We start from the raw sequence: 18,793 nt of genomic DNA, 5'->3' as shown, positions 1-18,793 counted from the left end.
AAAAATGTATATAAATATATACACATATATAAAATGAAACAAAATATTCTTGTAAGAGTTTTAATATAAATCTTCAAAAAATAAAATTATAACTTTCAACTAATTAAAAATAATAAATAAATAAACATATATTATTATTAATCATACTATATGAATAATGATTACATTTTATCACAATAGTATGTTTTTTATATTTTTATATGTTATAATATGTTTATATTGATAATTTATTGTTATACCGCTGCAATATCTCATAATCAACTAGTCACAAATATTTCGTAAACGCAACAATTTTTAAATGTTATACTAGTCATACAAAACGCTTGAAACCGCAACCATCTGCTTTGCATGCAAACCCCCGGATCCGCAACCGGAACCGATGCATTTGAACAAGTTACTATAATTTATATTTTAAAACAAAATAATCTTATAGCTAATCCAATAGATATCACAATGAATCACTCTAAAGAAATGAATGATGATGATGTCAAACTTCCTAACAAAATTTAATACCGTAGGATATATTACCCACAGAAAGGTATCTAATATACGATTTATTTCCTCAAAACAAATCATATACCTTCTATGTATAGGAAAGAAGCAATTGGTGTAAACGTATACCATTTTGGTGCAACCATGCTCTCTTGTTGATTACGTGTCTATCCTTTGCAACGAAAAACCGATTCAAACTTCAATCTCGTTATCTCTAATCCTCTTCGCTAAGCCTCAAGTTTTCGAAAACACTCTCTTCTAATCCATTATATAATCTACCTTATCCTACAAATCTTTCTTCACGGCTCAACAACGTTTCTCTTAGATTTCTCCTCTTGGTCATTGTATCCGAATCTTCAGTTCATACCCGTTTGTGTGTGTAGCTGTGACCTGAGTGACACCACTAAACAGAAAATAATCAGAAACAGCGAATTTTAGAGCGAACATGGCTTTTTGCTTGTGTTTCGGACTGAGACCAAAACGTACTAATAAGGTGGTTCAGAAACCGAAGATGAAACCCGTTTCTGTTCAGGAACCCATATGTGACCAACCATCATCGTCTTCTGGTTACATCTCACTTCCTATGTTCCTTTTTCATTCGTTGTTATTCACAAACCTAGTTACAGTCTTACGTCACAAACTCACATCTGAATGATATTATAAACATCGAACCAGAGTTGTGTTTCTAGGTCAAAACATTGTTTATTTGGTTTTATCAAAGTGTCTTTAATTCACTTGTTCCTAATGTAACATGTGATACATACTCTTATCATGTGCGTGTGTAGCCAATCCAGCAATGGTCTCATCAGATCCTGAAGCACTGCTACCTCCAAATCGGGCAATCGAAAATTTCAAATACCTACAACTCGCCACCGCAACAAACAACTTCAGCCTGGATTCTAGGATAGGACAAGGTGGATTCGGCGATGTATACAAAGGGAAGTTAGAGATTAACGGACAGGTAACTGTAAAAATATGTAGTCTTTGGATCAATCAAATTAAAAACAATCTCTTGAAACTGCTCTTGTTGTTGTGAAAAAAACTATACGATGTTTCTAATGAGCGGATAATCTTTTTGTGTGTGGCTGTGTTGTTGGTATAAAGTTAAAGGATGTGGCTATTAAGATGCTTGATCCGAGTGGTAAACAAGGAACCAAAGAGTTCCTTGCGGAAGTCCTAATGCTCTCGATTTTTCGCAACAAAAACCTCGTGAAACTGTGTGGTTATTGCTGTCAAGGAGATCAAAGAAGCATCGTCTATGAATATATGCCTCTTGGATCTGTTGAAGATCAAATCCACAGTAAAAAACAAAACTATACTTCATTTTGATTAACTTATAAAACTGTCAAATATTTAATACAGTTTTTTTGTTTTTCAGATTTCAAATCTGTGCAAGAGGCTTTAGATTTGAGCACAAGGATGAAGATAGCTTTAGGAACAGCTAAAGGGTTAGCGTATCTTCACGATGAAGCACAAGTGATCTATAGAGATATGAAAACTGCAAACATATTGCTAGACCATGAGTTTGAACCGAAGCTCTCTGACTTTGGGCTTGCAAAGCTTGGTCCCGGGGAAGGCATGTCTCATGTCACTACTAGAGTTATGGGAACTCTTGGGTATTGTGCACCCGAGTACGCGGCTACTGGGAAACTGACGATGAAGTCTGATATTTATAGCTTTGGAGTTGTGCTGTTGGAGCTTATCACTGGACGCAAACCTTTTGGGGACTCAACCATGGGTGCACAACGTTTACTTGTGCAATGGGTAATGCTCTAACTATGATTTTACCTAAGAAAATATATTGACTAACCCTAAACTCCGAAGAAAGATATGGTTATGACTAGGACCGGTTGTGGGCATAGCCATGTGAAACATTAATTTTAAATTCTCAAAATTTTAAGATTCAATATATATATATATATATATATATATATATATATATATATATATATATATATATATATATATATTCTTCTTTTTTTTTGAAAAAGGTCTATATATGTAAACATAGCTAGCCTACAACTTTTTTTTAGAAAAGCTTTTTATGAAAGTTATTGTCTATGGTCCTTAAAATTTTAGGACCGGTGCCGGTTTTGATCAAGAACGTTTATCGATGTTGCTTCTTTCATACACAGCCAAATGATCTTATGATGACTCTTTGCTGGTCCTTGACAGGCACTGCCATATTATAGGAACCTAAACATAAGGCAGATTACAGATCCAAAGTTATTAATACAAGGTCATCCGTACTTGGAAGAAGCTGCGAGAAGAGCCGTTCAGTTAGCCTATATGTGTCTAAGAGAAAACGCAAAAGCTAGGCCAACAATAAGAGAAGTAGTCAAGGCTCTAGAGGTCATAGTTGGGGACATAGTGAGGAAACATAAAGGCAAGAACATTCAATATAAGCGAGGAGTAGATAAAGGGAAGAAAATTGAAGGGTCAACTGTTAGTGAAGAGGATGAAGATTTAGAGAGACAAAGAGATCTTGCTGATGCTAAGAGATGGGCTAAGGGTTTAAGAAATGAAAAGAGAAAAAGAGCAACGAGCTACCAAACCTGACTCGTTAAAAGGTTTTGACAATGAACAAATGTTTTTAATTATGTATTTCCTTGCTTAGCTTTTTTTTTGTTTGTTTGTAAACTGCTATATATATATACTTATACCGAATTTTGGTTGGTACAAATGTTATTTTTTTCTTGGCTTACCAATATGTAAAAACTCAATGCTTATTAACACTTTGGTTCTTTGATTATTTGAAAACTGGGAATCGGCTTGATTAGTTTTGTTGATGATGATAATTGTTGGTGTTTGACAATAACAACAAGAAACACTGCTTGTCCATTATTTTGTAACATTTCAAACTTAGCAAAAAATGAAAAACTGACTTTTTCTAGTATTTATAGTTGCGGATAGTTAAATATTTTTTTTTGAAGATATTAAAAAGAAACTTCATTAGAAATAAAAAATAAAGATTTTATAAAATTCAAAAGATATTATATATTCCTCAAACGCATATTTTTAATTACAGCTTCTGTATTTGAACTTTGAACCTATGAGTCTAAGAAATTGCATACTTGTGTCTTTTATACCAACGATGTTTTTGAAAACTCAAAACGATGAGCTATTTTAGTATTTGAATTTTTTTACCAAAAGTAAATTTACAAATGTCATCAAAGTCCAATGCCCAAAATGGTGTATAAACTATAAAATGAAGCTTAGAAAAGGAAAGATATCGACAAAAAATCTTTTCAGAAAAAAAAAAGATATCGACAAAATCACGTAGAACCCTATAAGTACTTCAACGGTGTTTATGGAAAATAGGCTAATCGATAATCTCTGCTGGTTGGAAGCATCATATCTTTGAATTCCACTTTGATTATTCCTAGTGGCGGACGTAGTAAGAGCCGTACAGGGACACATGCCCCCATCTAATTTTTCAATTTCATTGTGTAATTAAGCTTAATCAATACGGCTGGAAACTGGGTCTTTCCTCCTCCACGTTCGGAAGCAATGCTGCAAGCGTAAATTGCGCTAACTTCTGTTTCCCTGAATGATGAGGAAGACAGCTATGAATGGATGCCTGGTGGAACTTTGACTAACAAATATAAGACTTCTCAAATTTACAGGGTTCTTAAAGGAGAGGATCAGGTAGTACCTTGGTGGCGGATTGTGTGGACTACTGGAGGCGTTCCTAAGCACAACTTTCATACATGGTTGGTGTATTAAATCGGTGTCCAACTAGAGATCGACTGCTAGGGGTGGACACTTTACCCGATACCCGAAGTGGCACCCGAACCCGACCCGAAAAATCCGAACCGAAATCCGAACCGAAGTAGCAAAATACCCGAACGGGTATTAAATTATGAGAGATTGGATATCCGAACCCGAACGGGTAATACCCGAACCCGAATGGATATCCGAAAATAACCGAACTTATGTACTATTAACCATATATTCATAGTTTACTTCTCTAATTTTATTCAAAATACTTATATTAATTATACACATGGTTTAAAATTAGATAATATACATATAATTGCAAGAAAAGTGATTTTTTGCTCACTTAAAATGCTTAAAATGCATGTCCAAATTTTAGTTTCATGCATTAGCAAAAGCTACAGCTAAAATTTTAAAACAATAATCAAATTAGTGTATTTTATTTTTAAGATTTTATCTTCAAATCATTCAATGTATTAAAAATAAAATATCAGTTAAGTAAAATTTATATTTTTTAAAAGAAAAAAACTTGAGAAATGAAGAAGTTAATTTTTTTGCAAAATCTAAATATCCGAAAACCCGACCCGAAATAGCCGAACCCGAACTAAAAATACCCGAACCCGACCCGAAGTACAGAAATACCCGAACGGGTTTTATACTCTTATACCGAAATACCCGAAAATCCGAAATACCCGATCCGAACCCGAACGGGTATCCGAACGCCCACCCCTATCGACTGCGAAGCTGGGGGCTCAATGTGGATGCAAACTGTATTCTTTGTAATTTGGAGCCAAAGACCAGAGATCATCTTTACTTTAGATGTACTTACTCTTGGCGGGTTTGGGCGGAAGCGGCTCGGCGATGTTCTATTGTGCCTCTCGCGGGTTGGGAAGACACGATGAATCAAATGATCTCCCTTCGAGGGAGTAAGCTTACTAAGCGATTGGCTCTATTGTGCTGGCAAGGGGTGATATACTTCCTTTGGAGAGAGAGGAATCAACGCCTTCATGCTCAGCAATTTCAGATATCGGATGCAACTTTTGTTAGTCTCAATCAACTGATGAAGGATCGGATCCTTAGTTTCAGAACATCATCTCCGTCGATCTCTTCCACCCTCATGCAAATGTGGTTGGCAACGGAGAGGAACAGCTGATACTCAGACCTTCCAACTTCGGGGCCTGACCCAATCTCTTTATTCTGATCTAAATTATGGGTTTTAAAACTATGGGTTGGGTTTATAATGATGGGGGACTAGAGCTTAATAGCTTGTAAAACATTTTATTTCTTTTCTGCAATTAAATATGAATGCCTTTAGTCAAAAAAAAAATTAAGCTTAATCAATGCCAGTGCCCATTACTAAATTATAAAATATAGTGAAAATGTTATGCGCCCCGATTAAATCCAGTTCTGGATTTTCCCCTCATTACTTCTTTCTCTCTCAAATTACATGTACATTTGTATTATTGACACTCCTATTTATATATCGTCAAACAGTAAAATATAGTGGATGATTGGTTGGGTAGTAACAAGTGACTTTATCTTTACTATTTATCTATAATCATAAAAATTACCAATCATGATTTATGTAGTTTTTAAATCTAAAACTAATTTTTTTAAAAAAATGATGTAGAAGCCTTATTTTCTAAAACAAAAATTTATTGATGTAAAAATCTCTTCCTTTTTTATTTTTTTTCTCACTAGATTTATACAGGTACATCGGAAAATTCTACAAATTAAATTCTACAATAAAATTTCAGTCACAGTCAGAGTCCAACAAATCATCTTTAGTTTTGTATGTTTTATTTATTTTTTTAAATACTAGTAAGTTTAAATTTTATAATGGACATAGTGTTAGGCCCACTTGGGGGAATATAATTCAGATTTCAAAGCTCAAACAAATTGTTAATGTTTGTGAAGAAGGTGAGTCCATCATAACCAATACGCATATGCATAGGTTGGCTGTCATCATTTTTATATTTTCCACTTTTTTCTCTCGAGATTTTCGAAGTAAAAAAAAACTTTTTCTTTTTTTCCACTTAATATAGTAATATATCTTATTATCAAATCGAACAAAAGTAATTTTTTTTCGTAAAAAAAGTGTTCCCGGACTTTTTCGCTACTGGCCCCCACATAACCGTATTATTATAAATCGACAACCCAATGATATAATGACACTTAAGTTGTAGTATATATATATATTATTTTATTTTCTTAGACAAGTATATTTATAAATAAAAACAAAAAAAAAAGAAATAAAAAAAAAGTGTGGGGAGAGGGGAAGGGAAAGGAACCCACCATTAGACTTGGAGGAGGAGGAGGAGCCCAAAAAGGAGCTTCTTTTATCGCTGGCTTACTCGTGACTCTTGTCGGCTTACTTCGCCGGGAATCTAACGAATCAATTCGCCGGAGACAACCTTCCTTCCTTTCCCCTCTTTTGTTATTACTAGAGATAAAATTGAGAAGAGAGAGAGAGAGAGATGTATGTAGTGCCGCCGCCTCCTCGATCCGATTCGGGATCCAACTCTGATTTACGGGTTTACCAAACCTGGAAAGGCAGCAATGTTAGTCACAAACTCCTTTTCATTCTTCTTCTTAAGCCTTTTTTGGATTTTTTTATTTTTATTTTTTGTCATTTCGTAGTTTGATAATTCTATCTGTTACTACTGGGACTCGGATTTAGCTATGTGCCCTAGTATCAACCTAACAATCAAATTTGGAACTTGGTTTTATTATTCGTGTTGTTTGTTACTCTTTAAAGGGTGGATTCAAACAAGTGTTTTTCATCCTAGGTTTCGATGTCTCGTTTTCTTTTGGTGGCGATAAGCCTTAGGAGCTTTTGTTTTGTGATTACCCTTCGAATGGTTTTTAAAGCTAACGCTAAAATGCCAAAAGTCAACACATTTTTGAGTTGTAACACTAAGAAAAGTTTGAAGCTTTTTGATGTAATAGCCATTTTTAGCTTAATTTGATTAGTGTTATCTTCACTGTTTGGAAATTTGTGAGATTATATAGCTGATGTCTATTTATAGCAATCTCACTGAAATCACTTTCTCTTTTTGCTGCTTCACTGAATGCCTTGAGTCTTTGACAACCTTATTTCATTTTCTATATCAGAAACATACCAAACACTTGTTATCCATCCCTGCCTTCTTCTTTTGTTATTATAGATAGTAAACACTACCTCTAGTTGTTATTGGGAGATAGCTCTCACTGGGGCATGCTTCCTCCAGTATTGGTTGAACTTTTACATTTTGTTTTTCTTTCAGAAATTCTTTCTTCAGGGGAGATTTGTATTTGGACCAGACGTAAGATCACTAGCGCTGACAATATGCCTCATCGCTGTCCCTGTCACAATCTTCTGCATCTTTGTCGCAAGGAAGCTAATGGATGACTTCTCTGATAACTGGGGAGTATCTATAGTCTATGTCGCCGTCGTCTTCACCGTTTATGTAAGTATTCACTTCTCCTCTTTCCACTGCAAGTAGATGTTTCTAATGATAAAACATCTTTTTTTCCTTCAGGATTTAATTCTTCTGCTGCTTACATCCGGAAGAGATCCAGGAATCATCCCTAGAAACGCTCATCCCCCTGAGCCTGAACCCCTCGACAGCAACGTGGATGCAGGAGGAGCTGGCCAGACTCCTCAGCTGAGACTGCCTCGCATTAAGGAAGTAGAGGTTAATGGGATTACGTTTAAGGTCAAGTACTGTGACACTTGCATGCTCTATAGGCCTCCTCGCTGTTCTCACTGCTCCATCTGCAACAACTGCGTTGAAAAGTTTGACCATCACTGCCCTTGGGTTGGCCAATGTATTGGGAGGGTAAGTAATTCACAATCCAAACTTAAAAACTATTCTCATAAAAAAAACTATATAAATGTTTCTGGTGGGTGGTTTGTTGCAGAGGAACTACAGATTCTTCTTCATGTTTGTCTTCTCAACGACCCTTCTCTGTATATATGTGTTTGCCTTCTGCTGGGTCTATATAAGGAAGATCACTGAATCAGAGCATACAACCATTTGGAAAGCAATGCTCAAAACTCCTGCCTCTATTGTTCTTATAATCTACACATTCATATCCATGTGGTTTGTTGGTGGCTTAACAGCTTTCCATCTCTATCTCATCAGCACAAACCAGGTAACATTGCTCTACCAAATTCAATCCTCTTGTTATAGATCACTGAGTCGTTGTAACCTTTTTGTCCTTGCAGACTACGTATGAGAATTTCAGATACAGATATGATCGGAGAAGCAACCCACACAACAAGGGAGTGGTTAACAACTTCAAAGAAACGTTTTGCTCTGCAATCCCTCCTTCAAAGAACGACTTCAGAGCCATGGTCCATCGTGAACCTCCGTTGCCTCCTAGGTCTGTGGCAGGGGGTTTCATGAGTCCAAACATGGGTAAAGCCAGTGATGACATCGAGATAGGGAGGAAGGCTGTTTGGGCTGACATGGGCTCAGCAATGTCAGAACATGGTGATGGCAAACATGGTAACAACGAGAGGTTACATGTTAAGGACGGTGAGTTAGGAGAGCTTTCACCAGACGTCAGGACGACGGTTGACGAACAGAGTGATAGGCCGAGTGTGCACCCGAGACGCTCAAGCTGGGGAAGGAAAAGCGGGAGCTGGGATATGTCGCCAGAAGTTATGGCCTTAGCAGCTAGAGTGGGAGGAGAACAAAACCAGAACGGTGGTGGAAGCAGCAGTGGAAACTGGTTTAGTGACTGAGAACAGGCCTACGTAAGTCAGCTAACACGATTTAGCACGTACGGAAGGAAGACAGAACAGAGCTGAGCATTTATTCAGCTTAAAATCAGTTTACGCAGGCTTGTGGTTTGTTTGAGGCAAAAGAACTAGCAATGTTCTTAATGTGGAAAGTGTTTTTTTGTGTTTGCTTTGTTGTCTTAAGCAAAGAGGTTGAATTGGTGTGTTTGTGTTACTTGTGTGTATGAGTGAGAGCTTCTTGTGGATTGTTCAGACTGTTCTTATTTTAGCTGTGTTTATACATTTAACCAGAGACAAATGTTTTACGGTAAAACTTTACGAACAAAACCAGTTTTCTCTCTTATCTTATAATCAAAGAAGCTGCAACTGAATTATCAAGACATGTGGACCAGAAGACAGACCATTTCTATAGTTCATTTGAAGCATAGCTCTGCAATTAATGCTTGAGAACCCTAATGCAGTAATGCTCCTCCTAACTATAAGGTTACAGAAGAAGAGTGTGTTAAAGGTCTCTGCTGACTGCTGAGTCAAAGATAGTCAAGAAAAAGTCCAAATCGATACTAATTAAACCCTTGAATCATGGAGATTTAACTAACTTCATGAAAATGAAAAAAATCTAAGCTTTTACAGGTATATCAGATCATAAATGCAGGATCTTTCAAGAGAGTCAATAAGATTTTCCTCAGTATTACACACAGAGACATATATGTACCATATACATATAAAATAACATGGACCATAGTTCTACTGAAATGTCACTATTATCATAGTAGCCTCTGCTCCTCTTTATTATGAGCCTTACTAACCACCATGTGACCGTGACGCAGACTCTAAAACCTCTGAAACGATTCTTTAAATTTTTTTAAAAATCTCTCTGTCCTCTAAATTCTACTTTAAACATCAGAGGCGTTAAAGCTTTTTCTCATTCAAACACTCATCAAACCATAAAACCTCCAATGGCAATTTAACAAGTTTGTTCATTTACAAACTCTTCTCAGCAACCTCTCAGTGCAATATGTACAAGAATCAGTTGCAAGAGCTAGCACACAGGAAAGCTGTTTCAGCCTCCCATCATATACTTGCACAAGAGAAGGACCAGATCATGCTCCAAGATTCAAAGCTTCTGTGAACTTCAACGGCGAAATATTTTGAAAGCCCAACTTATTGTTCCACTCTCAGACAAGCTGAGCATTCAGCTGCCGAAGTTGCTCTCAGTGCTCTCTCTTCAAAGGGTCCTTCTAAGTCTCTAACTGCTAGAGTTCTTGTAAGCCTTTCCTCACTTCACCATCTTTTTTTTTTTTTTTTTTTTTGCAAAGTCTCATGATGTTTTTGGTTTGTTCTCAAAGGATGAGACTGGGATCTACAAGAATCTGCTTCAAGAGACAGCACATAGAGCTGGTCTTGACCTACCGGTTTATACAAGTGTGAGATCAGGACCTGGTCACATCCCAACGTTCTCTTGCACTGTGGAGCTTGCTGGATTAAGATTTAGTGGAGAATCAGCAAAGACTAAGAAGCAAGCTGAGAAGAATGCTGCTATTTCAGCTTGGTTCTCCTTGAGAAAAAGTGAGCTAATATTACCTCTCAATTTTTTTTTAACTTTTTAAATCCATTTGATAACACTTGTTAATATATACACTTTTGTTACACAGTGCCAACAAGCTTGGACTCTCAAAGAGGTGAAGAGAAAGAACGAGAAGTAGTTGCAAGAGTCCTCTCAAGATTTAGACCCAAAGAAGTGAGAAGAAGAGAACAACATCACTCAAGAAGAAGAGCAATCCGACAAGACACAACAACCACAAGAGATTTCTTGTGTGAAAAGCTCAGGTTGATTAGTCCATATACCGAAGAAGCTTCATCATCATCATCATCAGCAAAACACAACCAAACACTACCACCGAGATTCTGGTCTTCAACAACAGATCTCCAACAACAACAAGAATGCAAAGTCAAATCATTGCTAGAGAAGTCTAAAGAACATGCAGGGCTAAAACAGAGGAGCCCAGATGATGATGCAAAGCCAGAGATGATAGTAAAGTCGTTTCCTTTGTCTTTTAATCCACCATCGTCGTCATCAATGGAGAGAAGAAGCTGTTACAGTAAACTTCTTCCTTTTCCGGAGATGTTTGCTGGAGGTTTAGGGTTAAACCATCAGAAACTCGCTCCAGCTGTTCATATGAGATCAGTGATTCCAGTTTGTTCAGCTCCTCCACCTACCACCCACCATCGATGCAGTTCAATGAACCCAACACATCTTCTTGTTCTGCTCCAAGCTCGTTGGGAATCAAAGGGCAAGAGAAGAAGTCTCTGAGATGGGAGATGATCGAATCAAAAATCAGTTCCAACCCATGATTAAGGTTGTGTCTTTAGATAAACCCATGTTAGGGATTTGATCATAAATTAGTTATGGGTTTTTGTGTATGTTCGTCGTGTTCCTTTGACTTTTTTTTTGAAATATTTACGGCCTGACATGAATTCAATGCTCTGGATTGTATTGCACGTAGAACAAAAGGAAAGAGATTTTTTCAAAAAAATAAAAAACAAAAAGAAAGAGAGGGTCAGAGAGGAGCAATAAATGTAGGAGAAGATGAAAGAAGAAAACAATTAATGGCATTTTGTTTTCGCCATTAATGCGCCGATTGCTCTGCTTCTCCTTCCTCTCTCTCTCTCTCTCTCTCTCTCTGACTCTCTCATTCATGCCTCTGTTTTAACTTGGTTTGTTTTTGTCTTTTTTAAAAATACTGTTAAACGGCTACGTAGCCGTAACTATAGTAATAACTTTTTTTTGTTGACTGGTTTGGTTCTTCATTATACTTCCCGGTTTATACCAAGATGTACTACTGCTCCTGCTTTTTTTTTTGTCGATCATCTTTTAAAATCAAATGGTAATCGGTTTTGAGTCGTTCCGAGGAAATGCTCTGTTCGGTTGGGTCTAATCTATGTGGGAAAACATAACTTCACTACTCCTCGCCTCTTTAGCGAGAGAATCTGCATGCGAGTTTCTATTTCCGATATATGAGCAATACTGAAATCCGAAAAATCATCTTATATAAGTTAGAAGGAGACTAGCTCAGGGTTAAAAAGCCGCTCAGTCACTAGAGTTAACAATCATGTCCACGAGATCGGAATAGTCCGTCTCCATATGAATCACTGTCTCCATATGAATCACGTTGCAGGATAACTCTTTTAAACAAGACATCGTTCATATAAACCCTTCCATCTCTGCATAAAGAGAAGATAAGCCTTTGCGGCATCTTTTTACTGCTCTGTTTTTAATTATCTGAATCATTTGATTCAATTAGCTGCTTTATATATTAATTATCCGAATCAGACTTTTTAGTAAGCCTCAGACTTAATATCTGAAATCTATTATTCGATCAGGATTCACTCTGATTTGATCAAAAATGCTGTAAGGTTTAAATCCAGATCCGAATAATGATTTTATGAATCCGGCAGATCAAGAGATGGATCTAGATAGAAAATTTCCAAATTCGGAACCTATTATATATAATATATATATATATATATATATATATATATATATTTTAAAAAAATATAAGTATATGTATATATGTATACTATATATAATTTTAATAGCATATAACTAAAATTTCAGTTTTATTAAATTTCAATAATTTTTTAATTTTAAAAAATCTATTCTTAAATAACTATTTAGATGGTTAATTAGCTAGTTTTGAATTTAATTTTAAATTTTAATTTTTTTTTAAAATAAAAATCGGATCCAGACATCCACGATCTGGATATTCGGATTGGATTTTTATTTTTGGATATCCTAACCTCAGATATTCGGAAAATCCGAATTAATATCTGAATAGCAATTTTATGGATTATGCGAATCCGGATATCCTAAAATACCTCGGAGATCCGAGCCGTCCTACTTCTACTTTTTAGGAATTTGGAGTAGCAAAAAATGATGATATATGTTAATTTTAATCTAAAATAAAATAACAATGTTTTGATAATTAACAAATGTTTATTGTTAATTAACTTTGAATTTAGGATGTTTTGTTCTAGCATTTAAGAGATGAGTTTATCTTTCCTTGTTTCATAATACGAATGAAAATATCATAAATATTCCCAATACGAAACCTTTCAAGAGGATATAAACAACATCTATGTTACGTGGAAACGAAATCGGGTATGTGGAAGCGGAAGCGTATGGAAACGCAGAAACGAGATTTAAAAAAAAAAATAGGAAACAAGTACAAGTTGGAAGGGTATATCTATACTTACATATATATATATATATTCATTTATTCATTAATAATAATTTTGAAATGGTTTCATATTAAAACTGTGAAAATACACATAAATTAAGTTTAAAAAATAGTTATATTAATTATTTTTAATATTTCATAAACAATTGACAAAATCTATTTGAATATATGTTATATCTTTAATAAAAATCTCAATGCATAAAGATAATTTATAATATTATTTTAAATATTTGTATACTTCTATTCTCTTTGTTTCATTACTATAAAAATTAGGATTTTTTATAAATTAAAAACTACGATTTTATATTTTTATTGATTTATGACATTGTGTTTTTTTTTAAAACGGAACCGATCTCAAGGAATTTAGTCATTCCCTAGCTCTTTGATAGGGAATGACTAAATTCCTTGAGATCTCGAATCCTGATGTAGTATAGAAGATGAAGAATTGACGGCCATGCATGAACTTTAGAGAATCTTCAACCCTATTTTAATTTTTATTTCAAACTTCATTCTTGAGTGAATTTTTTTCCGATTATATTTCATTTTAGAGTTGAATTTTTTATTTATGAAATTGTTCTTATCTTAAATATTTTTATTTTATATTTAAATGATAGAAAATAAAAAAAATACACAAAAATTATCGAATAATTTTACATAAAAGATACACAAATTCATAAAATCAAAACTAAACATAAATAATTAAAATAAATAATATAAAATTGATTTAATAATTCGATAAATTAATTTCGGAATTACCAGGATACGTTAAGTAATTTTCAAACTGAATAGATGAGTTTGTTTATCTTGTGGGTCAACATTTCAATTCGATAACATTTGTAACTTGATATATGCACAAAAATTTGGGTTATGTACGAACTTCAAATTACAAAACAAAATTTTGTTTTTATTGTATTTTTAATAATAGATATAATTTAAATAAAATATATCTATGGAAGTTTTGTAAGTATAAAATAGTTGGTTTAGTTGTTAAGTTTTTATAAGTTGAAAGTATTACTAACAACTATTTACTAAATAAAGGAAATCATTTGAGAATATTTTATTTTTGAATAAAATTAAAATAATAAATTCGAATAATACCCAACTTCATTTTTGAATTTCACCATTTTGAAATAAGAAATAGAATAATACATTAGAGATGTTCTTAGAAACAAGTATAGGATTTCTAAGGTGAAAAATCTAAAATTCTTCAGTTCGATATTATATAGCCTCAGTTTTGAATCCAGTTTTTTTTTAACCATCTCTTTTTTTTCCCTTTTTTGAACACATTTAATCATCACTTACATTTAAATTAGAAACCAATACTCTAGAACCACCATCTCCAGTTAGCTCAATAAGAAGACCAAGAGAATAAGGAGACCAAATTCCGGCAGTCATGCCACAATAAATCTCACATAGAACAAATGGTCTTGCCACTGACCTAAGTTTACAAAAAAAAAAAATTCAAATCCAACTTCCAGGAGTACTTTAGAGTCCAAAAATTCTTAACTCCTGATGGAATCACCACTGAAACCCAAAAAAAAAAACAGATGTCGTGAAGAGTAACCAAATAAGTTTAGGTCCAAGCACTTTGTTCCAGGGACTGAGTCAGATCAAGTCCTCCACACTCAGGGGCGAATCTAGACGAAATATTTAGTGGGTGCATTATTGGAATAAAAACTAAAAATGTATGAAAAGGATTTGAACTCAAGATATTATGGGTGCATAGACTGAATTTAACCATCTGATTCACCAAATTTTCAATGCAATTTTCAATGCTTTTGCCTATAAAATTGTGAATATCAATATAATTATGGGTGCACATGCCACCACTTACCATAAGGTGGCTTCGCCCCTGTCCACACTCCTTAGAAGTGCAAACTAAATCCCATGAGACTTTAGCTCCCTTGGCACTCATAAGAAAATAGGAATTCAATACATATTTGCTCCAGTTTCGTCAGACATCTGTTCGGCAGTAGAAAGATGAAGCCCATAATAGGAATTCGATACACATTTGCTCCAGTCTCGTCAAACAAGGCAAGTGGCAGATTCACTGATATGGATACGTAATTGTCGGAATTGTTGGAGGAGATAGCTCTCTGTGCGAACGATAAAAATGTTGTAGAGAAAAATATTAAGTGGAGGAAGCTATGGATCAACAAAATATATTGTATAATGTTTATTAACAGAGACTATATAGTCTCTATAAAAACAAAAACAAAAACAGAGATTATAGCTGGCTGGTTGCATGAACGGGTGAGGAAGAAAACATAAACGTGTTGGTTTAATATTGGGTTTGATTTCATTTAATATTTTTTTGGTCTAGCTGGTTAATATTATTTGATTATTAATAAACCAGTTAAAACCATGATTTATAGGTAATTAAGTTTCAAACTATCGATTCAGGAAAAAATAAGATTATATCTTTAAGTTCGAGGAGATTTTGAATAAGGTTATAGTTCGGTGGATATCTAGTGCTATATGATAATTTTTGTGGGGAAATATGACGTCCACCTTTTTGCGTTCAGTCTATGAATTTAACTGGCTGTTAAGTACTTTCCTGAATTAAGATGAATTTTTTGTGTTCTGGCCAACAGTTTTTATGTAGAGTTTAATAAACTCGGGATATTTAATAATCCAATTAGATACTACTACTTCCTAGTCTGATTCAAAAAAGACAAATAATAATTACTTGTCAAAAAAAGACAATAGATGTTTGACCCATCCACTGGCAGTCAAACCCAAATAATGAAAATCCCTTTCTTTCCCTGTCATCAATCTTTGACTTTTGACTCTTTCTTCCCACTACCTCTTTTTATCCGTTACGATCTCGCCACGTGTCGTTCCCTCTCTCTCATACAACTTCACAACGAGAGATATCCGCCGTTGGATCCTTCACTTTTGCTGTTATCTGGGTTTCGTCTCTTCTCTCCTTCGATCTGTTTCTCTTTTTTTCTTCGATTAAACTGAAGATAAATTTCGAAAATTAGTTTTAGAGCTCAAGTGTGTGGGTGGTGGTGTGATACGATGAAAGCTTCGATTGGGATGTTGAGGAGATTAACGTCGCACAAAGTCGACGCGAAGGAGAAAGGAGAGGTCGTCGCTACAGCCCAGATTGACGAACTCGATCGCGCCGGGAAGGTATAATAATAATAATAACAATCTCCCGCCGCTTTTATAGTTTCGCAATCTACGGTGAAGATTTTAGTAGGGTTTAATGGTAGTTAATTATTCGATCCCGAGTAGTATCTGATGTTAGATTCTGGTTTTAAAAGTGAAGAGAGCAGATCTAGGAAGAATCTGATCAATTAGGTTAGATTTGGGGGTTTTACAAACCCTAATATTATGTAACAATTGAATATAACACTGTTTATAGCTGATTGGTTAAATGTTTCAGGATATGCAAGACATGAGAGAGTGCTATGATAGACTACTCGCTGCAGCTGCTGCCACGGCCAATAGTGCTTATGGTAATAAAGAAAGAAAGATCATATGTTTCTGATCAACAATGGGAATGATCTTTATACACACTCTTGTGGTTTATTCTTTTTTTCAGAGTTCTCTGAGTCATTGGGAGAGATGGGTTCTTGTTTGGAGCAAATCGCGCCTCATAACGACGAAGAAAGCAGTAAGCTTTTTATATATAGTTTTATTACTTGCCTTTTTGTACTATAGGATAAAGCTGTAATGTGTGTAACATTTGTTTTTTTTTTTTCTGTAGGTAGGATCTTGTTTATGTGCGGTAAAGTTCAGTTTGAGATTCAAAAACTTCTTGACACATATGTAAGTAGAGAGTTGTTTGGTGGAAACACGAAGGATGCAAAACAAAAGAGAAAACTTAACTTTGAAACTGTTTTCTTTTACTTTGCAGCGTAGTCATATATTCAAGACCATTACGTCCCCATCAGAAGCGCTTCTCAAGGACCTTAGAACTGTTGAGGTATATATACCATTATTTGCTACTCATGTATTGAAGATACTCTCTTCTCCTTCTTCTTTTTTAACTCTTCTTTCTCTTTACAATTGAGCAGGATATGAAGCAACAATGCGACGAGAAGAGGTATGCTTATTTCCAATAGTATGAAGTTTTAGTTTGGTAAACTCTTTGTCTTTTAAACTACCTAACTTGTAATACACATCTCAGGAATGTGTTTGAGATGGCGCTTGTGAAAGATAAAGGAAGGTCTAAAGGCGGTAAAGGAGAGAGACATATTCCTCATGACTCTCGACCTGCTTACAATGAGTTTCATGAAGAAGCAACCATGTGCATTTTTCGATTGAAGTCTCTCAAGGAAGGACAAGCTCGTAGTCTCCTCACACAAGCAGTACGTCACCACACTGCTCAGGTAAAAGATTACACTCACTTACTAGTTATAATGATTCATTTCTTATGGAAATTTTGTGTTCTCTTATGCGTTCTTGACTTTTTTTTTTGTCTTATGATTTTCTTAGATGCGTCTGTTTTACACTGGAATGAAATCGCTTGAGGCAGTAGAGCGTCATGTAAGAGTTACTTCGGAGAAACAACATATTGACTGTGATCTCTCTGTTCATGAGAATGAAGTGGAAGCTAGTGAGGAGGATGATGATGATGACGATGGCGGTGGCCAAGACATTAATAGAGAAGGAGAACTCGGTTTTGCTTACAGAGCAAATGAGCAGAGGGTAGAAGCTGCTTCTCTCTCAACCCGTGATCACAGAACGACCAGCCATTCAGCTCCCTTGTTCCCGGAGAAGAAACCTGATTTATCAGAAAGGCTGAGACAGACGAACCCATCTTCCAACGCTTACGTCTTACCGACACCAAGCGATTTAAGGCACTCAAAACAAGCTTCAAACCCGAAGCCAGCAAACCAAAGCGCTGGAAACATATGGCACTCATCTCCTTTAGAACAACCCATAAAAAGCGGGAAAGACGCGGAAAACAACAGCCTCTACTCCCGTCTCCCTCGCCCTTCTACAACAGACACGCATCAGCATCATCAGCAGCAAGCAAGACATGCATTTTCTGGACCGATCAAAGCCTCCTCCTCGTCAAAACCAGTCACCATCACCGTCACCGACGTTTCCTCAGGCGTGTTTCGTACTCTACCAACTCCTCCTCCATTACCCCAACCTCATCTTCATATACCAGTCTCCCCTACCTCTTCGCCTCCTCCTGCTTATTCTTCTTCTTCCCCGAGGCCTAACGAGCTTCACGAGCTCCCGAGACCACCAGGCCACTTTGCACCACCGCCAAGACGAGCCAAATCCCCTAGTCTCGTTGGTCACTCGCCGCCTCTAACCGGATGGAATCAAGAAAAGGCACTGTTAACTTTACTCCTCCGTCATCCCACAAACATTTGGTGCCTCTTCCGGTTCCTCCATTGGTCGTTCCTCGAAGCTACTCTATACCTTCGAGAAACCATATAACCGTTACTCAACGAGCTGTCGATGCATCCCCACCGTTAACACCATCGAGCCTCTCTCGGCCACTCGAGTCCAGGGGAGTTGCTCAGACCAGTCAAATTAGAGGTAAAAACGATTGTTTAAACCGCCAATTATGTGTTTTCATGAAAATATATATTTTTTAAAAGTTTACATTGTTTGAACTGAATAAATTGATATTTCATAAGTGTAG

The 18,793-nt window shown here is 35.7% G+C and overlaps 2 protein-coding genes and 2 pseudogenes across 2 annotated transcripts; all 4 read left to right on the top strand.

Annotated features, from left to right (window-relative positions):
- The first annotated feature begins 808 nt into the window (after nt 1–808).
- LOC108836508 (serine/threonine-protein kinase CDG1-like) lies at nt 809–3,051 on the top strand (annotated as a pseudogene).
- A 3,454-nt stretch (nt 3,052–6,505) lies between these two features.
- LOC130496802 (probable protein S-acyltransferase 7) lies at nt 6,506–9,272 on the top strand. Its single transcript, XM_056989284.1, has 5 exons — nt 6,506–6,770; nt 7,476–7,658; nt 7,731–8,030; nt 8,113–8,346; nt 8,420–9,272. The coding sequence occupies exons 1-5, from the start codon at nt 6,687–6,689 to the stop codon at nt 8,939–8,941; spliced, it is 1,323 nt and encodes a 440-aa protein (XP_056845264.1). The 5' UTR covers nt 6,506–6,686; the 3' UTR covers nt 8,942–9,272.
- A 513-nt stretch (nt 9,273–9,785) lies between these two features.
- Nucleotides 9,786–11,305, top strand: LOC108809678 (double-stranded RNA-binding protein 3). The gene is given in 6 exon segments (XM_018581837.2): nt 9,786–9,983; nt 9,986–10,084; nt 10,086–10,202; nt 10,285–10,504; nt 10,591–11,156; nt 11,159–11,305. Coding segments are annotated over 6 exon segments (1,164 nt in total). The 5' UTR covers nt 9,786–9,953; the 3' UTR covers nt 11,291–11,305.
- A 4,777-nt stretch (nt 11,306–16,082) lies between these two features.
- Nucleotides 16,083–18,793, top strand: LOC130495611 (uncharacterized protein At2g33490-like; annotated as a pseudogene).

This window comes from Raphanus sativus, chromosome 6 (genome assembly GCF_000801105.2).
Source record: "Raphanus sativus cultivar WK10039 chromosome 6, ASM80110v3, whole genome shotgun sequence".
NCBI classification, from domain to species: Eukaryota; Viridiplantae; Streptophyta; class Magnoliopsida; order Brassicales; family Brassicaceae; genus Raphanus; species Raphanus sativus.
Note: the sequence above shows the minus strand (reverse complement) of the source record. Positions and strands in the feature narration are given on the sequence as shown.